The 24,609-nt window shown below is 36.8% G+C and overlaps 1 protein-coding gene across 2 annotated transcripts in view; it reads right to left on the minus strand.

The window, feature by feature from the left end:
- ZFPM2 (zinc finger protein, FOG family member 2) overlaps window positions 1-24,609 on the minus strand; it is a 464,096-nt gene that overhangs the window by 325,632 nt on the left and 113,855 nt on the right. For both annotated transcript variants that reach the window (XM_027064037.2, XM_027064036.2), the window contains one exon: window positions 18,029-18,130. In XM_027064037.2, coding sequence (XP_026919838.2) covers window positions 18,029-18,130 — 102 coding nt within the window. The remainder of the gene's footprint in view (window positions 1-18,028; window positions 18,131-24,609) is intronic.

A 24,609-nucleotide genomic window follows, 5' to 3' on the forward strand; every position in this document is an offset into this window, starting at 1 on the left:
AGAGATCTCACGAGAGCAGCTCAGTAAGAATGTCCAAGGAAGTCTGTGAAGTAAGTCCCAAAAAGAAAAGGGGAGAAGGCAATTTTGAAAAACTGTAAGGCCCTCCAAAAACCAGAGGACAGTACAGAGAAGAAAGCCTAGGAGAGAAGTGGGGATTTGGGGCCCTTTTCCAGCAACTATATTATATTCTCAGGTTGGGATGGCCATGTAATTTACAGTGTCCCTACTTCTATTGATTTCCCATCCATATTTTCTTCTATCTACTTTAATACTTTATTCTATGATTTTATATTTTATGTTTTCTATAAGCCACTCCAAATCCTTTGTGGAATGAGATTGGACAAAAGGCTTTTTTAAGTAACTCTTTAAAAACCTAAAATAGTTTTTAGCACTTCAAGTTCTGTTAGAAGTTATATTCTAATTTTTTATAATGTTCATTTTATTTTTGAGAGAGAGAGAGAGAGAGAGAGAGAGAGAGAGACAGAGCTCAAATAGGGAAGGCCCAGAGAGAAAGGGAGACAGAGGATTGAAGCTCCCGCCTCCAAACCATCAGCACAGACCCTGACTCAGGACTGGAGCCCATGAACCATGAGATCATGACCTGAGCCAAACACTTAACCGACTGAGCCACCCAGGTGCTCCTGAAAGTTCTATTCTAATCAAGGATGTTGAATTCTAGGAAAGACCCTGATTTTCTAAACAAAATAGATACAAAATCACTTGGTATTTCTCTGGAAATCTAATGGAGGAAAATGACATGAGGTTGAAGCAAGATTTAAGACACGAGAAAATCTGGCTATAAAATCACGATGATGTCATGCTCCCATCACTTCTGTAGTACTTAATGCTGTGCCAGATACTCTTCTCAGTGCTTCATTCATGTAATGTTCACAAAACCCTGTGAATCAGGTACACGGCACTCCTATTTTACAGATGAGAAAGTTGAGGGGCAAGAAGATGATCTGGGGCAAGTAATTTGTTCAAATGGACTGAGCTGTTAAGCTGTTAAAGCAAAATTTGAAAGCACTTTTCATCTCCGATTGTGTCTCCATTACTCCACCACCCTCCCTATAGGTTTGACTTTACTAGCAACCGAAGACTAGGTAAGCAACCTAACTACTTACAACTTCACATCTTCACCTATAACACAGGGGCAACCTATCAGGCATGTTGTCAGAATTAAAGGAGATAATAAATAAAATCACTCTTGTAGTGCTTACAAAAAGGAGTGTCCTCTGGAGGGCTGTCGCCAGCATTAAGATTGCCACTCTCAATGGGAGTCCTGGCTGAGTCATTCCCCCACTATGTTATTAAGGTTTTGAAGCCTCAATTCCTCAGCTGTAAAATGAAGCACAGTGAGTAGAGTCAAAGGGCTCAATTGACTCTACTGGCTATTGAATCATGGCTGTGACGATTATTATGTGTTTTCCAGGACAAAGCCAGATAAATGGTGGAATTACACCTAGTAACCAAAAAGATTTACACTAGAAAGGAAGCCTTCAAATTCACACACAAATACATATTATATACCCATATATATATCCATATATATATCCATATATATCCATATATATATGTCCATATATATATATATGTCCATATATATATATGTCCATATATATATATGTCCATATATATATGTGCATACACAAATTAAACTTAATAAAAGGTTTTAATGGAAAAATAAAGCATATTTTCATTGTTTGTATTTTAGCAAAGAAAAAAGACAGACCCCCAGTTAGATGAAAGGATATCAAAATATGGTAGCAAACAACAGGTGCCTTAATCAAAAAGGAGGAATTGTATGGAAAATAAAGAGGATGCGATGATTAGCACAATTTCTGGAGTGAAGCTGCTTCATTTCAATTTCATGATTGTTTGCTTTGTGACCTTAGACAACATACCTAACATTCCTGTGCCTCAGCTTTCTTATTAGTCAAGAGAGAAATAATATTCCTAGAGTTGTCATGAGGGAAAACTATGAGAATCTGTTTGCTTTTATATTCTTTGTGCCTATACCAGTAACTGGCACACAGTAAACTCTCAATAAATATTAGGTACCAGAGATGTGAATGCAAAGGAGGAAACTAAAAAGTTCACAGGAGAGGAAAATATTGCTCAGAACAGACTTTTATTATTTCAACATTAATTCTAGGTAGTAGTTTTGATTTTTATTAGTGTAAGAGAAGAGCACTCTGGAAAAGAAATACTTTAGGTCATCTTATTTTCTGATTTTACTTTTATCAGTATTTTAATTCTTTGTTTTAGGATTTCTTAAGATGAATGTCAATGAGCCCAATGGAGGAACTGTCTTGAATTATATAAATTTAATAATATTAAATACCCAAAGGGAATCAGGAGTATTATTAATTTCATGTGCTTTTAAACCATAGTTGAGGTATTTTATGCATTTTGTAATAGTTATATATAATGCCATCTTCATTCTACTTTATTAAAATATTTGATAACTATTTTTTTCATTTTATTATGTTTACCTCTAAAAGTAAAAAAAAAAAAAGTAAAATCCAGAAAGCTGAGTTAACAACCTCTTCTTTAATTTTTAAATGTGTTAAAATAATCTACTATATATTAATCATTAATTATTAGCATGAAATGTTAGCCTTAAGTTATATGAGTTCTTAAAATAATTCACTTCCATTTTTCCAGACAGAAAAGCCTATTTTATAGGAAATTAATTTTGCCACATAATTGTAATTAAGATTTTTAATGAACAATTTGTACTTTTCAAAAATATGCACTTGTTCTTTAAAAATCAAACAATTTTTTACTTTAATACACACTAATATGTCAAAAATGTGACAAAAATGCATGATGTGTAACTGAGTGCTTCTTAAAATCTCACACTTCTCTTCAAATGTAATCTAAAATGTAAGCATAATTGTTAAATCTAATAACTTACAACAGTTAAAATATTTTTATAATGAATAAAAAGCATGTTATTTGTCCTTACAGACTAAAAATAAAGGTTCATTTTTGTTCATGCAACCATTAGAAAACTCTTGCTTTCACACTGCTCAAAAAACTGTGTGTATGTATGCATGTGTGTATGTGTGAGTATGAGTGTGTATGGGTGTGTGTGTGTGTGTGTGTGTGTGTGTGTGTGTGACAAGGATGAGAGCAGAGACTCCACAATCAAGCTGTTTCTGGCTTGCTCCCCCGCATCACTTCCAGATCACTGCTTTCCTGTGCTTGGGATTTGGGTGAGGAAACCTTCCTTCCTCCTTCACCACTTCCAACCCATCTTCACAGTGACCACAAATACTTACGAACACTGTCAACGACTTTTATTTTGCCTAAGTCTCTACTGTGTCCTGATCAGAACTACCACAGTGGGCTATTGCCCAGATGTCTAATGTCAGTCCCTGTCTCACTCCTAACCACAGTTCACCCTCCATATTAATGCCGAGTAGGTTTTACTCTGCTTGGAATGCTAGAATATCTTTTCTTTTCTTCTCTTTTTACATCTCTGAAATGTCTCTATGCTCACAAAGTAAAGAGGCCTTAGGTGGCCTCCCAAAGGAAAGACACAGGTCTCTTTTTCTGGGCTCGCTTCATATTCTTCAATGACTTATGTTACCCTCATTCATCAGCTTGGGGTAAAATTTCGGTTACCAAGACGTTAAGCCTCTCCCTCTTGAGACCTTTTTCTTTATCCCTCCTCCCCAGTTCTCTAAGAATCCCCACCCCAAGAGCGAGCCCCACTTCAAAATTCCAATATGATCAGTTAAACTACTGGAGCCCCTGTTTTGCTCTTGATTCCTTGGTGTCATTATTGAAAACCATTCCTGCACAGGACAGTGGAATCTCCTTCTCTACCAAGGTGACAGCCAAGTGGGCTCATCTCTTGTACTCTCTGCCACAGTGCCCCCCCCGCCCGCCCCCCCCCCCCCCGCCCTTAGGCTTCAGGGTTCAGTTTACTTAGTTCACACTCACATCTCAGATCAGCCATTCTTCCCCAGAGCAGGACCCTAGGACACATTGTCTGGTCACACAAGGAGTTCCAGATTTAAGAACAAAGAGTGAGAAAAACAAGTCCTTGTTTTTCTTAAAACAAGTAAAACCTCAGCCCTTACTGTTGAGTCCTGGCTTTGCTTGTTTTCCAGAAACCTGTCCTTGGTTTACTTTCCCTGCTAGCGGACTTTCGTTAAGGCCATCCAATCCAACCTGGTATTGACTGAACTGTGTCCCTCCCACGATTATAGGTTGAAGCTCTAACTCCCAAAGTGACTGTATTGAGAGACAGAACCTTTACAGAGTCAATAAGGCTTAAGTAAGGCCATGAGGCTGGAGCCCTAATTCAATAGGACTGATGTCTGTAAAAGAGGAAGAGACATCAGGAGTATGCACACACAGAGGAAAAGCCCTGTAAGGACAGAGTGACACAGTGGCCATCTAATCTACAAGCCAAGAAGAGAAGTCTCACCAGAAACCAACCCTGTGGGCACTTTGATCTTGGACCTCCAGCCTTCAGAACCATGAAGAAAAATAAACTTCGGCCGTTTAAGCCAACCAAGCTGTGGTGTTCTGTTATGGCAGCAGAGTGAGCAGTGAAATCTGGTTGACTGCCCCACAGAAAGCAATACGTACGCAAATCAGTCCTCCATCTTGTCCCAACCACCTCTCTCCAGAACTGTGAGATCTCCAAGACAGATGGTGTTCATGGCAAAGTGACAAAAAGGTCTGAAAAGACCCTGGTTCTCATTTCCCTGATATTCCCATAATTAAGAAGGACCACTCAAGTGACTTCTTTTACAAAGAGAAAGCAATTTTAAGTAAACTTACTCTGTCCAGCTACAATAGTAAACATGGCAGGCATGAATTTTTTAAAATTTTATTTCATTTATCACCTTATCTAACCACTATTGCATTAGTCACATTACAATAATTCTTGTTTATATACCGAATGTCTTCCTTTTATTCAATTTTCAGGGTGGGGCTCCTGGGTGGCTCAGTTACTTAAGCGTCCAACTTTGGCTCAGGTCATGATCTCATTGTTTTTGAGTTCGAGCCCCATGTTGGGCTCTGTGCTGTCAGTGCAGAGCCTCCTTTGGATCTTCTGTCTCCCCCTCTCTTTGTCCCTCCCTTGCTCACGCGCTCTCTCTCTCAAAAATAAATAAACATTAAAAAATTTTTTTTCAGTTGACTGAAGAAGATGGTAATCTTCTTGGGAAACATCTAATTTAAAAGAAAAAATGGGTAGATGGTAATCTTCTTGGGAAACATCTAATTTAAAAGAAAAAATGGGTAGAGGAAACAGAGAGCAAATACTGTGATGACAGAAAATGTTTTCTTCTTTCCCCTTTTCTTTAAGGTTGCTTGTATTTGCCTTTTTATAGAAAACATATTGAGATACCATAAAGTTAAATAATGCACGGCTTATTAAAAACACTGAAAATAAGTGCTGTCAATCTCAGATACACAGTCACCTTGATATTCTCTGTCTGGCTTACATTCTATTTGGTTCTATAACACATACCATGTTTCCATCCCTATTAGAATACGCTCATGCATTTGTTCTTTTTGTTTTATTTTACATTATTTAAGTTTTTTTAACATTTATTTATTTATGAGAGACAGAGACAGAGTATGAGGAAGGGAGAAGCAGAGAGAGAGAGGGAGACACAGAATCCGAAGCAGGCTCCAGGCTCAGAGCTGTCAGCACAGAGCCCGATGTGGGACTGGAACTCATGAACGGTGCGATCATGACCTGAGCCAAAGATGGATGCTTAACGGACTGAGCCACCCTGGACGCCCCATACATTATTAACACAGTGTTCAAAAATGTGTCAGTCTTGACTTTCATATTATTTGTATTCCTATAAACAGTATGTACTTTATAAATAATAATAAAATCCCTACCTTCCTTTTTATTATATTTAATTATCTTGAATTAATTAATTAATTAACATGAAAAAGTTAACAGGAGGGAAAATCCAAAGAACCTGTCAAAATTCCATTCAATCAGGAAGGCCTGTGATTGATTTTACACAAGGTGTCGGGTGAAATGAATGTCATACTTCTTGTTCCCTCAAGAATTTCTGCCCTGAAAACTCGAAGAAAAAAAAACCAACAGTCTTTGATTCTCTGTATATTTACCCAAATGTAAACTTAGGTTTAACACCCAACATGTTATTTTCATTACTTTCCTCTATGTGACAACGTATTGAATAAGAAAGCTTTTTTAAAAACATGCAGCACTTCGAGATTTTCTTTTATGTTACCCTAAACTAAGGGCCACAGGAAGGACTCTACTATTTGCAAGAAGCTCAGGTTCTCCCTCCTGAGCCTTCCTTTCTTATTCCCCCCAAACTCTCTAAGAACTTCCAAGAGCTAACCCCATTTCCAAATAGAAGGCAAGGCCAGTTAGACCACTACAGACTCTGCTTTGCTTTGATTTCCAGGCAACCACCTAAATTACAGTTAGGTTTCTTTATGGATTTCATTGCTGATTTTTTTTAGGTTTATTTATTTATTTTGACAGACAGAGAGAGAGAGAGAGAGAGAGAGAGAGAGAGAGAATGAGCAGAGGAGGGGCAGAGAGAAAGAGAGGGTGAGAGAGAATCCCAAGCGGGCTCTGCACTCTCAGCGCAGAGCCAATGCAGGACTGGAACCCACAAACCACGAGATCGTGATCTGAGCTGAAACCAAGAGTTGGATGCTTCACCGACTGAGCCACCCAGGCGCCCCACATTGCTGAACTTTTACCAAACTCTTTCATTGTTGTTTTAAAAGTTCACAGAGGTAACAGATCTTCAAAAGATAGCCTCTTGTCTAAGTCTGGATTCCCATCTGTCAGGTGAAGATATTACAGCTTCTGTTGTGTTTCAGAGAGCCCCTCCATCCCTCAGAGTGACAGGAAAGATCATGGCATCTAAGGTAACAATGGCAGGATGGGCAGGTCTAACTGGAAAGAGGAAGCTTCTAGACAGGCAAAATGGCAGCAAGTTCACCACGCATGCAAAACCAAACACTTTCTATGTATGAATAACAACTCAGAGCGTCTCCAATGTGAATTTATCACTCTGCCCTTGGGAACACTTGAAGGGATCGTTATTATGTGTGTTACTCATCAGCACTAAGCCTCACCACCAGCACCTGCTTCCCTTCTCCTTCTGTGAAAACTGATCCCTTGGCCATCATCTCACCACCGCTTTCCAATAGATGACCTTCCTCTCTCTTTGCTACCACTGCACACTGTTCATGGCTCTACAGTGGAATCAACAGCAATGTATTTTAATTATCTCATCATTTATCTGTCTGCTGCTATGTACTATGAGCTTTTGGAAGGCAGTCTGAGTCCAAGTGATCCTTTTATCTTTAGAGTCTGGCACAGCTATTCTTTCAATAAATGTTTGAACTAATTAAATTAATTCAATGTGGGCCTGGGTCTACAAAGGTGCAAGGGAAGAAGAACAAGATCAGGCAAGCTTATGCAAGTTATATTCATGAGTGAATAAGTTGCAAGCTCCCAGTATCAATCTCACAAGCAAGTGTAGGAGTTTATTATGAAGACAGAATAATTCCCGGGGTCCAAATGTGCTCCTGACTAAAACAACAGAATATTGGCTGTTACCAGTGTGTATACTGGAAAGAATGGAAAGCATGTTTCTAACCCATATCAAATTTAGAACACATTACTACATATTATTAAATTTAACATATCAATTACATTAAAAGTGATGAACCTCAAAAAAAAACCACATAAGCTACTTGGTAAACTGGTTACTAGGGGATAAAAGTTGAAACCACAAAATTTAAAAGAAATGACAAAAATGTATACTGTAAAGTCTGAAGATATGGTAGGGTCACGCAAAAAAAAAAAAAGCACTAAAATAATCTATAAGTTAACGGATAGTGGATTCAGAATAGGTTAATGTGGGAACGTAAATTTCTCCGAAGGCATATTCTTAAATTCGGAGCTTGAAAGATTCTTAGGTAAAAATAAGAGTTAAACAGTAATAATTTTTCAATAAACAGTTTCACAGAAACCCAAATATGTTATATCTTTATTTACTAAGAACGTTCAAGAATAGTTGTTTGCAATAGCTGAGTCCATTTGTTCACCTTTCCCTCCCACTACAACTTACCACAGTCTGGTTTCTGCTACCGGACCTCTACTGAAGTAATTCTAGTTAAAATCACTAATATCTGCATGGCGCTAAACTCAAGGAGAGTCTTTAAATCTCCGTCTTGACCTCTCCGCAGCAGTTAACCCAGGCGTGACTCCGTCCTCCTTAAAAACGATTACATTCACCTGGTTTTCTCCATCTTGTCTGGCTACTCCTTATCAGTCTCCTTTGATGACACTTCTTTCCCTATCCTCCAGTGAGAGATAGGAGTTTTTCGAGATTCATGTCCAAGCCTTCTTATATTTATTCCCACCCCAGGCAATTTCATCTACTCCCATGAGTTCCACCAGCACGCATACATTGCTGACTTTCCAATTTCTATCTCTAGACCAGACCTCTCACCAAGCTCCTGGCCTATATGACCAACGTTCTACTCAACAGCTCCCCTTGGGTGTCTCACGAAACCTGCAAATGACATATTAAAAATCCAGCTTGGGGCACCTGGATGGCTCAGTCAGTTAGGCATCCGACTTCGGCTCAGGTCTTGTTTTCACGGTTCGTGGTTCGAGCCCCGTGTCGGGCTCTGTGCTGACAGCTCAGAGCCTGGAGCTTGCTTCGGATTCTGTGTCTCCCTCTCTCTGGCCCTCCCCCGCTCCCTCTCTGTCTCACTCTCTCTTTCAAAAATAAAGAAACATTTAAAAAAATCCAACTTATCTTTCCCCCTAAACATGCTTGTCCTTCGGTTTTCCTTACCTCAGTGAATGGGAATGAAATATTTGAAGTTGAGCAAGCCACTTTCAATCACACCCTCATATATATCCAGCACTCTCTACAAACACTTTCATCTCTTGATAACACTCTTGCATTTTTATTGACTTTCTTCTATCCATTCTCCACAGAGCAGTCAGAGCAGTTTATATTTAATGCAAATATGAGCATGTGGCTTATATGTGGAACATGTCTTCAGAGTGATCTTCAAGTTAAATTCAATAACGGTACTGTGGACTACAAGGCCCTGAATCACTGAGCTCTTCCTTTAAGAGCCTCATCTTATAACACTCTCTATTCTTTATTCTGAAATTGGTAAAGAATGAGAAAGAATTAAGCACATATCCTCCCTTCCCTCTAAGAACAGAATTTAGGGGCAAGCAGTGGATGTTGGAAAAACCTCCAGAAGATAATAATATCAGCTAATAATACAGAAGGGAGGATAAAATGTAAAAGTCACAATTGTGCAAGCCCTAATGATATAATGGAACCTCATAATAATCATCAGGTGAAAAGTTGAATGGGAAATTTCATAATGGATGGATCAAGCTGAAAACAGGTGAGCCCTCTGATACACTGTAATATAACTACAGGTGGGACATCCCATCTTTATGTAATATACACCAACACGAAGCAATAGAAAGTACCCAGCAATGTATATGTAGTCTTATTGCCTATAGTATTGAATCTGAATATATTCAAGGATCTAGATTTAACTACCAATTTATAACAAATGGGGGGATAGAGGAGCATGTTACACAACACTGCTAGCATGTAATCTACCTAATTTAGAATGTGAACAATATTCCAGGATAAACACACCGGTTTCTCTAGCAACTAAATGGGAGGGAGGCGTTGAGGAAAGAAAGACTGCTATCAATTCTAAAGACGTGAGAATTGTATCAACTAGTATGTGGACCTTCTTCAAATCCTGGTTTGAAAAAAACAAACATAAAGACATTTCTTGAGATAAATGAGAAAATTTGAAGATGAATTTGAGTTTTATATAATATTAAGATTTACTTTTGTGCATGATAATGCTATTATTTGTGGTTATGTTTTAAATAAAAGTCCTTATTTATTACAGAGGCATACCAAAGCACATACGGGTAAAACATCATGACTTCCGTGATTTTTTGAAAGAAAGAAAGAAAGAAAAAGAAAGAAAGAAAGAAAAGAAAGAAAGAAAGAAAGAAAGAAAGAAAGAAAGAAAGAAAGAAAGAAAGAAAGAAAGAAAACTGAGGGAACCAGATTGGTAAAATTTGATAATAACTGAAGCTGGGTAATAGGTACATGGGGATCTATCATATACTTCCCTCTTATTTTATGTATATTTGAAACTTTGCATATTAAAATATAAAAATTACAAATAAAAACAAATGAAGTTAAAATATTTGTTCCTCAGATGAGTCATTACTGATTTCCACGTCTCACAATATGGTTTATGGTATCATTTATATTTCTTCTGTACAACAGCCACCACATATGCAGTAAGCACTCAAAAAATCATTATTATTACAACTTGCAGTTTCTGGGAGGGCACAGAGTCTCTGAAGTAGAGGGTGCCTTGGTGGCTCAGTCAGTTGAGCATCAGACTTCGGCTCAGGTCATGATCTCGTGCGTTGGAGCCCCACGTCAGGCTCTGTGCTGACAGCTCAGAGCCTGAAGCCTGCTTCAGATTCTGTCTCCCTCTCTCAGATCCTCCCCTGCTCACACTCTGGTGCTCTCTCTCTCTCTCTCTCCAAAATAAATAAGCATTAAAAATAATTGTTTAAAAAAATAAAAATTCTCTGAGGTAGAGACCACCCTACTTATGTACTGACACATGTCCCAGAGTCTAGCACAGAGCATTGCATGTATTTGACACTCAATATACAGTTGAATAAATAAACTTTGCCCAACTAACCAACTTATTTCATCTTGTGTCATCAATCAATATTATCCTTGTAATTAGTCTTCCAGAAATCTAGTTCTAAATTTGTGGCCCATTTGTAGCAAGTATATGTGTCTGTATGCACTTGCTCTCATTTTCTAACTACCTCTAATGCACATCCCTGTGCTGGTCTTTACTTATTCTTCTGAGCCCAATTAAGTCCTTTTCTGACTCAGACAAAATAACAACAAATAACTGCAAGGTTTAGTTTTTCTTTCTTTCAATTCTCCGGATATGAGAGCCAATGTTTTTAGGTATTTTTTTCCGAGCGAAATGCTGAGTCAAAAAAAAGAACCAATACCAAAAATCCTTGTCCCCAAATATTTAATGCATATGTTTTAATGAAAGAGGTTATAAAAGGGATAGCAAAGGGTTCTCTTATATGTCAATTCCCACTGGCTGGCAGTATCTTCCTGGAGTGCTTTGTGGAAGAGAATTCTAAGCTGAATTACGTCTCAGCAGGAAAGAGCATAATAATAAAAGTCCTGTTATTAACACAACTGAGGGGGAGTAGCTAATCAAAGTAGGCAAACTGTGAAGCAGCAATACAAGCTTTATGTTTAAACTAAAAATATACAAAAGCATGTTTAATAAGAAAACTTTTGATGTAGGGCCTAGACCTTTGATTTGTACAGGGCTCACTGACTGGTGTTCTAGTAAAGTCAACAACATTCAAATGCTTCATCTACAATTTGTAGTTTGTTTCCACAGAGTGAGGATGTAAAACCACTGGATTGAAGGCCACTGGATTAAGGATATATTTTATGCAGTATGTTATAACTCAAAGATACATCTTTCCAAACAATAATCATAAGTACTTTGCCTCCAACCTACTTTTTTTTTTTTTTTGGTTGGGTTTATGTGTGCCCTAATTCTACATGAGAGTGAAAACCGGAGTACAGAAATAAGATAAAAGGAACTTTTTTACTGAGTTTATGTGGCATTCTGTTCTACAAAGAGTAAAGCTTTCATCTTTTAATCCGATATCCACTTAACTACATTACAGAAGATTTATTTTGACCCCCTCTTGTTTCATAAGGGGCTCAAAAGTCTGTAGCAATTTTTGACACTTTGTTATACTGTGTTTCTGACTCTCCTCCCCACATGCCTGCGCATGCTTACGCGCGCACACACACACACACACACACACACACACACCCCTCCCTGCCTCATTTTCATACGGACACAAAGCATTGGGATAAAATGATGGTTCATTATAGTGGTACAGAGCTCTTATCTTCATCCGGCAAGAGTCATTTCCTTCCAAAGATTGAAATGCAAATGTGAAAATTAATGATAACTGCATTATCTGATAGCAGAGATAATACCAATTCACTGTCAGCGTAATACACAGTCATTCTACGATTTCCTCCGCTTCTCACAATATTCTTCTTACTGTCAGACTATATCTATGGTTAACTATGTTTCATAGGTTTCTGTTAATTTACTTCAAATGGCATTTCCCAGATCTTATATCTACCACATTTTCCCAATCAAAAAGGAAACGAAATCAGAACTGTAATCTCCAAGCCCTTCTTTGGACTAGTAAAGAGAAAGGGAAAAAAAAAAAACCCAAAAACCCTGTATCATTAGTGTGTGCTTCTATCTCCCAGAGGTCTTCCAGCTACCATTCCACTTTATGCAAAACACTCCCATCTTCTGGGTTCAAGGCACAAAGCAGAACTAACCCCATCATCTACATGCTGAACAGCAATTGGATGAGGCAACTTATTTACAGATTTGGTGATCAATTCGGCGTACAGATTTGATGCACAGATGCAACAAGTACACAATCTGATTTTATGCTAGACATTTACTCTTGAAAACATACTTGCATTAAAATTTCCTTAACTCCATCACATTTTCAGCCCAGTTAAATAGAACATAGTTAATATAATCTGATGATGACTTTCACAGAGCAAAATGATTTTGCAGAGTGAATTCACCATGCAGATGTTAAATGAAGGCGCATCGTCTGTAAGGCATTGTAATGGCTCCTATGGCACAATTGCCGAAATTATATGAAAAGTAATATTAGAGCTATTTATTGAGCACTATGAAGCCTCGAGCTCCGTGTTTGACACAGAAAATCTCATTAATGAGGTAGTGATTATTATGAGCCCCATTTTATAAACAAAGAAACCGAGGCCTTGAGTTATTAACTTACTCAAAGTCACAAAATTCATGAGTGGCAGGGCCAAGATATAAATGGAAGAAATATTTTTATTTCTTCCCCACTCATTATACTACCCCCAAAATAAGTTTCCTTCTATGGAAACTCAGATTTCTATTTAACAATCTAGGAGCAAGTTGTACTGTTCTGTAATATATAATACAAAACAAAAAAAATCCGAATTTTATTCTAGTAATTCATCAAATCTTCAATACAAGGTGTGATTTTCTACTTTATTTTTAAAAAGTTTTTGTAACATTTATGTATTTTTGAGAGGCAAAGAGAGACAGAGCACAAGCAGGGGAGGGGTACAGAGACAGGGAGACACAGAATCCGAAGCAGGCTCCAGACTCTGAGCTGTTAGTACAGAGCCTGACTTGAACCCACAAACCATGAGATCATGACCGGAGCCAAAGTCAAATGCTCAACCAACTAAGCCACCCAGGCGCCCTGTACTTTATTGAAACATCTCAAGCACTTAACATGTAAATATGAAAATAAAAGCGCATGTTTTTCTTGACAAGGGTGTGTCAAAGAATCTAAGGACTGCTTGATCAAAATTATATCTGTGCATACTTTTATTGATATATATTTCTTGAGATACATTATTTGCACAATTTGAGTAGTGTGATATGTTCATTTACTAAAGCTCCTGGAAATTTCAATTATAGTAGTTGTAAGCCTAATGGTAGGACTTAGATACATTCAATATTAAACCAGAGAAATCAGATTATTCACTATTCCCAAGTGCAAAAGAGGTAACCATGTTTTTAACAATGTAAACTAGAGAACTGGTATTCTTAGAGTTGATATAAGATGTGACTTTTGAGGTGCTCATTTCATAGAGGTAGATGATGAATTTATAGTGATTTATCTGAATTTTCTCCCCTGAGTCTCCTTCTGAATCTAAATACAGAAGTCAGAACCCAAGACTTTGGCCATAGATTGTGGTTCTAAAGATTTCTTAAAATAAGCGAGAGCCAAAGATGTAAATCCTATTTCAAAATAAGGTCCATATTCTAACTGTTGGTTGGTGTGAAAGGTTCTATGGTAAGAGAAGACCATTAACATCAAGCAAATCCCACCCTCTCCCAAGGTGTCCGCTGGACACTTTCTACACATCATTTCTTTCAAATTTCATCCACATAACAATGTTTCCAGGTAGCTATTATTATTCCCACTTTAAAGGTAAGCAAACCAAGGCCTGGGCTATTTCATATGCCTAACGTCACAAGACTGTTAACTGTCAGCATGTGAACTCAAACACAGATCTGACTCTAGAATTTGTTCAGTTTCTTCCGTAGTTGAAACCATTCTCTACCTTCTAGGTTCACATGCTTAAATATTAGTTGCATCAGTCACCTAAACACAACGCACAAATAATTTTAAAAGATTAAAGAAGAGAAATGGCATCCAAAAGAAATATGGATGGCATCATACTATACCTTTGGACTTCTCCCTACACCTTTCATGATTATTAGTGCATAATAATTATTTATTGAATAATTAAATGTATAAGACTATTGGTAAACTGAAGTACTTACAAGGGTGATGACAGGAAGAAGAGTACTTATTTAGAAAGGAGAGAGAAATAATATATGAAGTACAGGCAAATGCAGATGAGGAGACAGTAGAGACCAAGTATCATATCAATTCGGTTCTCAGCAAGGTAGTATCAGGGTAATTTTTTTTTAAGAGCAAGAAAGAAAAGTAAAACTTAAAAACAGTTCCTTGAGATATGGAAATAATGAGGTAATGACGTTTACACTGGCCTGAACCTTACAAGCTTAGTGTGGGTCTAGCTCTCCCTTCCAACAGAGAAAGATTCATAAAAATGTGAAGAATATTTAAGAGTCACAAATATTTAAACATTAAAAAATTTCACCATAGAAATGTTTACAAATGTAAGATAATTTTTCTAAAGACTATTTAGGTTCCGCCTAATCATAAGAGTTAACAAAGGTGTGAGCAATTACTAAATGTACCTTTTAGTTGAATAACAAGTAAGAGAACAAAAAATTGGCACTGGGGGATTTGCATATGATAAAAATAGAACACTTCAGAAGAGTTGATACATTACTGAAGTGAGCCATCGGGAAAGGTTGTGGAGTGGACTTCAATCAAACTCTTTAAAAAATATATATATAAATCCTGATCTATCTTAAATGATGTCAGCTCTATGCCTCTAATTCTTTAGATCATTTTCCTTGTCTTTGATTCTGCTCTATTTTTATTTAGAGAAAGCTGTCTATCTTAGGTTGATGCCGAGGACTGGGTGGGAGGATTTTAAAATTAGGAGACCTTAAAATCACACGTGGCTCATTACCTCACGTCTTGACCAATTATTTGCAGTGAAATTCAAAACTAGATGCTTAGTATTTTTAAAGTTGTATCAGATATATTACTGGGCTTTAAAAAAAATGCTGAGAATTTTAAATGGTTCTGCTTCAAGACTCGACAATTCAAAAGCCTTTGTAATGATCAGTAATATTTTATGTGTAGGACCTAATTCTCACAGAATCCCTATGAAGTATGAATGTCATTTTCTACATTTTACAAATGGCAATATAGGAACAGAGAAAGCAAGCAACTTGACAAAAATCACCCAGCAAATAAGTGGCAAATCCAGAATTTGAACCTTAGAATACAGAACACAATTTCTAACTGTTTGGAAACCGTCACTAAAACTTGGACGATTTTCTCCCCTTTATACACTTGGAAAGTACCAACACCGTTTTGCAAATAACAAAAATCAGGGTGAAATATTGATATAATCGCTATTATACGAGAGCAAAAGTGCAAAAACATCCCCTATACTTTGTCCTGATTGAAGGAAAAGTAATGAAATTTCTACCTTAAAATGCATATCCAACAGATATCCTTTTGTTATGAATCAACTTCATTAATTTAGGGGTTTCAAAATAATTAACCCCCTCTTTTTTGGTAAAATACCTGAAGGGAAAAATCTGTTATCAATTTTGCAACAAACAAACAAAAAATAACTTTCTTATAGGTACATCTGCTTAGATACATACCTTTTTCCTTTAAAGTTTTTTTTTTAATTTTTTTAACGTTTATTTATTTTTGAAAGAGAGAGAGACAGAGAACAACACAGCACAAGCGGCTGAGGGGCAGAGAGAGAGGAAGACAAAGAATCAGAAGCAGGCTCCAGGCTCTGAGTTGTCAGCACACAGCCCAAAGCAGGGCTTGAATTCACAAACCATGAGATCATGACCTGAGCTGAAGTTGTATGCTCAACCAACTGAGCCACCCAGGCGCCCCTAAAGTTTTTACATATTCAAGTGTGCCAAAGAAGAGAGCATAAACATGTTCACCATAACAACTAAATAATAATTTCATTAAATCAGATACATAAAAGAAATTTAACTCAACAGTGAAACATCTCATCCTGGATGACACATCATTCTTTACCTTGCTCCTCTCTCTCTGTCTCTAAGTTAATAAGACAAGTTTACTTCCGGAAAAGCTTCCCGAAAAAGGCGGCATTGGGTATGCCCATGTGTTTAATAATTTACTACTGCGTGAATGTGCTTACATACTCCCAAGCCACAGGGAATACAGTGGGCCCCAGACCATCAGAAAGAAGAAAATCTGCCCCCTCCAAGTTTCCACCATCGAAAGAGCAGCCAGAATGTATACTTTGTAAGTAGGCACATCCAAAAGGCCATTAAATCTAATTAATTTTAAATGTAAAAACTCTAAGCAGCACACATATGCCTAATTCCATGAATAAAAAACAGCACAATACAAACTTCATCTATCCTTTTGAAATTAAATGTAATCCTCAAGAAAAAAAAAAGAAATTTCCCAAAGATTTTTTAAATTTTAATCCAAGGAATTCTTTCCTCTACCGAGAAGACAGAAACATTATGCTATAAGGGGAAAATGCCAGAAGTCTACAACTTCTTCCAAACCCTTAAAAAGTGGTATAATGGCACTTTAAATATAACACATTTTGATCCAAAATCTTGTATAACCATTATGTTGTATGTATACAGAATACAAACATTTGTGTGTATCATGAAAAACATTAGAAATGACATCATAATAATCAGCTATACTGCATCTTCATTTTTGTTTGCATTATATTTTCCAGCTGCTGGTTTCAGAAAATTACCACTGGAGTCCTTCTCTTCTTCACGCACAGCAGAGAGCAATTTGCAAAGTCATGCAAGGGTGAAAATGTGATTGAAATATAGGGATCTTTCTTAATGAAAAATGTTACTGCTTTAGAAATTATGGCTAAAACTATTTCAAAACCTCGCTTATATCTTTAAGTCCTATGACATAATAGTCTCCATTTATAAATATACCATCAATTGTAAATTACTTGGCACCAAATATAAAGAGTTTTTTTTTTAGTGAGTTCTTATGAACTGTATATATTTACATAAAATTATGTTGGTGTTTAGGAGTATTTTCATCATTTTTTTTCTTGAAATGATTAAATATCAGGATTTTTAAAATCAAATTACATTTTCATTCATGAAAATGTTGCCAAAACCTTGAATCAAATAGGAGTATCCGTTAATATTTTCTAAACTTCTAAATATATATTGAGATTTAATCTACAATTTACAATGACTAAATTAAAAATATTTCTTTATAGTATTACTGTTACTTGTTTAAATGTGTTAAAATTATTCCCAAATTGAATGTAGATATAGCATCAAGATTTTTGTTCAAAAGAAACCCAAAAAGGCAAGTAGAATGAAGTAATTCTTATGTGACTGTGGAGTGAGAAAAAAATGGAGATTTTAAGCAGAAGAAACACTGGTTTTTCTAGTTTATTTAACAGAAAGATAAAAATCTTCTTTAAACAATGTTTACTTAAACTCCCATGTAACCTCCATTCACACACACAAATATATATATATATACGTATATATATATATTTATTATATATACGTATACATGTATATACATACATACATACATGAACTGAGATTGTAAGAGTTTTACAACCTAATTAAAATTTAAGAGGAAAAAAGTGAATTCCTGATAGTAGCAACAACCGGTTGAATTTTAAATTTTCTGTCCTACCTGGTCCATCCCAATCATCTGTCTCAACTCCAGGCTGGCCTGGCTTTTCTGACTGTGTGTCCCCATCTGATTCTGCTGTCTCCTGGACTCCTTCATCATCACCTGAAAACACCAATACAGAGAGAAAAGGGGAAATAGTTAAAGCTCTCTATTTGACATTCAGATCCGGTAAAGGGATGTCCTTAGAGTATGTCTAAGCATATGTTGGTTACATATATTTGTCATTATGCAGAGAAAATGACCATGATTAATCATTTTGATATCTACTGTGGATTTATAGTAAAGAAAATCAGCATTAGTCATCAATACATGAATACATAAATAAAGTTAACTGCTATAAACAAAAACATTTCTGTAAAAAATTCAGTGTTATTAATATTTTATATAAGAATAAAATTTAAAAAGCAGTGTGTAATTACCACTTTTAATATGGAAAACCTTAACTCTTGTATTTCCAAATAATAATTTTTATAAAGGCAAGACGCAGCAAAACAAAAATAAAGCAATTAACTGGCTTAGGGTAAGACATATTTAGGTTTGGGGTCGAATTTAGATTATTTTGAAGATTCCATCCCCCCTTCCTCCCCCCCCCCCAGCTTTTAGCTTGCTAAAACCTATTTTTTAAATGGGTATAAAAAAGGCCATAAATAATTAGCATATGAGATGAGCCAGTGACTCAAGTCTTCACAATGCAAGAAACTATACTTGAGAAGTGAAGAGAGTTCACACAGTTTCATGTTTTCATTTCCACATAAGAAAAAAAAATGTTATATTTTTTGAGCGAGAGTATAGTTATGGCAAAGAACATATGTTAACAAGGCAAGTGCATATCAAGAGGTCTAATTTATAAGAACCTTCACTTTAAGTAATAAAGCAACTCCTTTATAGGAAAGTAATCCATGGTAACATGGTACACACAAAAATATTGCAAAATATACCTACTATAAATGGTAATAGAGATCAGAAAACCAAATAACAAGAAAATGCGATGTCATACCAAATTCGTTCCAAAATGGATACCAAAAACATGGCAATTAAATGTTGAATCTAATAATGCTAAAAATTTTAAATTAAATTGCTTGCCCATCTAGGCTTTCTCTGAAGTATTTTCCACATAGTTGTCCAAATCTATAATAATACTTAAGTTTTTATATGATTATAACAAAAAATACGTTGAATTCTTAACATCTTTACAAGTAACACAGAAATAACAACATTTTCAGGAAGCAATTCTTATTGCAAAGACATTAATGTGATGTTGATGAGTTTTGAACATTAAACTCCATAAATTTTGTATTTCATTTCCATATATAGCTTCACAAAATGAATCATTTTTAAAAAGTGGAATAAAGGTAGAGAGAATGCAGAAACCCAGTGACAACTCTGTTGTCACCATTTCCATAGCACAGGATCATTGGCTCTGGTGGGTGACAAAGAATAAAAAAGATACCCCCACACCGCCAAACCCATGTTTGGAATTGAAGGATCTTTGAAAGTTGAGTTCTCTCTTCTTTTCAGGATGACTACAATGAATAGCAAGGGAATTATTTCCATAAAATAATAGATACTGAGCATTTACCATGTTTAAGGAACTGTAGGAGATATAGCAGGATATATGTGGAAAAATACAATACTTTTTTGGAAGGAGCATAAAACCCATTTAAGAGAGTAAGTTCACAAATAATGAGAGTGCAAGACAAGGTCCAAGTGCCATAAGAAAGGTACAAAGACTCAGGAGTAAGATAAGACTTTTAATCTGTGCTCCTTTTTACAGGTCACATAGAAGAACATGGACACATCAACCAATTATCTTACAAGATCAGTGGACGAGTTCTGCTCTCACTTCTCAGACGCAAAGAGGGATGGTTCTCAGCCTGCATAGACAAGTAGGCTGTACAGCCTTTTAATATTTTCAAATGCTGTGAACCCTGAACCAAGTGCCCCTCAGCCCAACCCTCCCTGCCCCAGCCCCTGTCTAGTGTGCCCCCCTCCTATCTCCCGTAATCCAGAGACTAGGGCTTTACGTCTATTCAGCAAGAGGTTTATGGCATCTGCTCTGATTGGTCAGAGCCCAAGTTGTACCAGTTGTTAAGTACTTTGAAAAGTATGCCCACATATATGTGAGTATTGAACTAAAGCTGTGCAGGTAGCAGACTGGCATAACTGGACTCATTAAGTATTAGCTCTGGCAGAAAACCCTGATGCTTTCTATGAGCTAGTTATTCTCGGCTTGCCCCTTCCTGATGGCCTCAATTGACTCTCTTCCCTCTATGCCCTACTTTGTACTTTGTGCCCCATGAGGCAGAATTCTGTGGACCCCATCACTGGGGCTGCTTTGTTCTCTTATTCCTGGGTGGGTTCAATCAATGGGAGGCACTTACAAGATGAGAGGACCAGGGGGCAGGAAGAGAGAAGACAGGTACATGTCCTCCAACCCCATCTTTTTTAGGGTCTCCAGTTGGGAGCAATGGCTGTGCTGTCCGTGGGCACTCTTAAGCGGCTCATGTGCTTCTCCCACACTCCCGCAGCACTATCCCTTCCCATGACTCTTCAGATCAGGAGAGCTAACAGCTTCTCACTGTTGCCAGCCATCGGTGCTCCCCATCCCTTGTTGGTTTGGTTTCCTTAACCATCTCCATACCTTGTGCACTGTCTCTTCACCAAATTCTCTTTAGCAAAACCCACTGGCCAAGTTATCAGTTTCCTTCTGGGACCCTTACTGAAGTACTCAATTTCTTCCGAACCTCCTTATGTAATTATGTTCATAGTTTTTTGTCCAGTCATGCGTAGTAAGCTTTCTTTAAACAGAGTCACTTATTGAGCTCTGGGTGTTATATGTTAAGTAATGAATCACTAATTTCTACTCCTGAAACTAATTATTACATTATATGTTAACAAATTAGAATTTAAATAAAAACTTAAAAAAAGCAGACTCACTTTTTATAACATACAAACATTTTTTTAATGAAAATTTTCTTATCACTGCTATAAAAGAAAAATCAGGATTAGGTGCTCCTAATAGAAGGTAATAATGAACATAAATACAATAAAAATAAAGGTAACATTACTAACTTCTAGATATTGTGTTTATTTAGACTCTGAGTCTCTGGTCTCATTTCCCTGTGATAGAAAGGAAGAGTAACAAGTTATTTAAGTCACAGTAATATGAAGATGAAACATTTTCACTGATCCACAAAGAATACAAAAAGCTTGAAAACCTTCTCACCGAATGATTCAATGCTACTTAATACAATAATCCATGTAGCACCTTAATCTTCTGGTACCTCCAGGATACCAGACCCAATTGGGGGAAATATGACCTTTACAACACTTTATTTTTCACGGACACTGGAGCCCACAGACTGAGTGGAGGTTTAATTCAGGGGAATAACGCAGGGGAATATACAAAGGAAAATGTCTTCCCCAATAGTGAAGAGTAAAGAATGCAACCTATAACTTTAAACAGTGTCCGTTTCTTCTAAGCACTTTTCTCATGTCTTATGAATCTTGAAACAAGGAAATCTGAGCAAGGTCGGGGGTGGGGGTAGGACTCTGGAGATGAGCTGACCCAAATTAGAGAACTTTACTGATTACAAAATCAATGCACAGATAGGGTAACTTATGTATGATCTTAGAGCCACTATATTTATTTCTGCATCAGTCACCCCTCCCAAACCTTCACATGCTGGACCAATTGTTTCCCAGTCATCACAGGGGTGACTGATGGAAGCAGCTTTTAGTAGATATCCTTTCCTCAACAAGTAAGAAGCAGGATTATAGGGGAGCATGAAGAGGCATCATAAAGGCCACCACAAACAGTTTATACAAGGTTAGGAATTAAATTTGAGTCTTCTAACTGCCTGTCTAGCATTCTTTCCAAAATATCCTTTCTTGCCTTTCCTATACTCCACCCCCACCAGTTGAGTAGAGAACCATGCATACCTGGAATAGCTGAATAATCCCAGAGCAAGACATACCCAAGCAAGCATGGGACATGCTGTTAAAAATTACATATCCATGGGGCGCCTGGGTGGCGCAGTCGGTTAAGCGTCCGACTTCAGCCAGGTCACGATCTCGCGGTCCGTGAGTTCCAGCCCCACGTCAGGCTCTGGGCTGATGGCTCAGAGCCTGGAGCCTGTTTCCGATTCTGTGTCTCCCTCTCTCTCTGCCCCTCCCCTGTTCATGCTCTGTCTCCCTCTGTCCCAAAAAAATAAAATAAAAAACGTTGAAAAAAAATTTTTAAATAAATAAAAATTACATATCCAAAAAAAAAAAATTACATATCCAAGGGCTCAGATAGTAGCATTCTGGGTAGAACCATTTGGATGAATTAAGTTCTATATGCAGATATTAACTATATCATCTTGATGGCCACACAAAGGAGTAAATCTTTCTGAATTTTGCTATTACGTTTAAATTGTTGGAAACTCGTGATGCCATGCAAAATTTACTCAATTGTGAACATTTATAGTGCATATTTCTGAAGATACAATGAGATATATACTTTCCCTTAAGGACCATATAATCTAGTAAAGGAGTCAGGTAATATGCATAAGAGAAGTAACCACTGATAAAAAACCATAATCAGGGTAGTCCATGAATAATTCCAAATGAAAACACTAAGATACAGAAATTCAGAGACCAGAAGTGTAAAATGACATTGACCAATGGAGAACCTAGTATAATTAATTCTGGAGTTCTTCACATTGAAGTCAATGAAATATTTAAGTAGGGGGTTGATATGATCATGTGACACAAATACAGTAACCAACATATATTTATTGGGTTTCCATGAACATTTTTTTTTCTCAGACATCTGGTCTTTGGGTCCCCCCTTACTTGTTCTATAACCACAGTCTGACTCATGTCTCAGACATTCTTGCCCAAAAACTTTTGTGAGACTATAGTTAAGTCTACTTTGAAATATTTTATTAGGTAAATTACATATTTGGAGGGAAAAATAATGAGAAGTATAGTGGGAAAAAGGGATGTTTCAAAGACTATATTGTGGAGGAATCACAATAATCATGAAAATCAGAAGTTAAAAGAATTCCCCTGAATCTGTAAATGTTTATCTTTATTGAAGAGAGATGAAATAAACCATTCTTTATTAATATATTAAAATAAATTTGGAGTCCCAGGCACTGTGCTGAGCACTAAGAATATAAAACAAAGATGGTTCCGCTTCTCATATAACTTCAGCCTAGGACAGAGACAAATCAATAATTGCAATCTTGTGTGGCAAATGCTTTAGTGAGAGTAGTCCAAGACGTGACAGGAGCACACAGGCATGACACCTAACCCAGACTTGGTGCAGTAGAAGGTTCCTGGAGGAAAGAGCCAATAACATTTCTGAAATTCTGGAGGCGTTATCTTACATAAAACTGAATTCTGTAGGTTTCATGCCCTGAGGCTCCATAACTGAAAACCATTTCTCAGATTAAAAATGAAAGTCATCTCCCCAAAGAATTCCATATAGACAACATTACAGTAATTAAGTTGCTGTGCAGGAAAATGGTGGTGAAACTGACCACATTTCAATGATGTGAGAGTAGAATCCATACAAAATTTTAAGATGCTAAGAGAAATAATTTGAGAACTGCTATTACAGTATGATGGTTGAATGCATGAAGTCATTTCGTTCATTCAGTATAGGCTAAATTTACCCAGGATCATTCTCATCTAATATCTTGGGAAAAAACAGCAGGATGACTACAAATCTCAGCAGACCTTGATGCACACAGAAATTTGGTAAATCACTCAAAATGAAAAAAATATAATTTAGCCTATTAGAGGCCTGATTGAACTAGGAATTTCATATAATAAAATACTTTCATTAAATGTCACTTAACTGCCAGATTGGAACTATTGAGCTTAGATTTCAACTTGCACCAACATCTGGAGCAATACTCAGTATTGATAATCCTGATGCATGGAACAATTTGCTCTAATTTGTTTCATTATGCAGCACATATAATTAGAACTACTGAAAATAAATATTGCAGAGTATTTAGTTAAGGAAACACTGTAAAGATAGTTGATTGTATACAATTAACAGCTCAAAAGAAATTACATTTTGCAACTGTTTTAAGCTATTTTAAAACTGGGTAAATGTACAATATATATCACATTAAGAAAAATAAACTCAGGACAGGAGAATAGTTTAAAGCCCTTGATCAGTTATTTGATCATGTTTCTTAAAGAAAAAAATGCAAAAAAGGAAAAGATGACCAAAAACATAAGACTGTCATATGAAGTGACACACATGGGTGCAGAAAACAAAATGGGCTGGAATTAAATTTTTATTCATCTCCGTATCTGCACATAAAGATGAATAAAGGCAGAGAACAGGTCTGCACGCTTGGGTTCTATAGTAAACCTAAACATGGCTGACATTTCTTGACCACCCCTCAGCACTAGTTAAATGTTTCGTGAACACCACATCAGCCCTGCCATGCAATGTCATCCTTGTATTTCAGAACAGTAAGCCAAGAGGCAGATATGTGAGAAGATGCCCAGGCATAGTGCTAGCAAGTGGAACATCCAAGAACTGACCCCAAGTCACTCTGACTCCAGCGACC

This window comes from Acinonyx jubatus, chromosome F2 (assembly GCF_027475565.1).
Source record: "Acinonyx jubatus isolate Ajub_Pintada_27869175 chromosome F2, VMU_Ajub_asm_v1.0, whole genome shotgun sequence".
NCBI lineage: Eukaryota > Metazoa > Chordata > Mammalia > Carnivora > Felidae > Acinonyx > Acinonyx jubatus.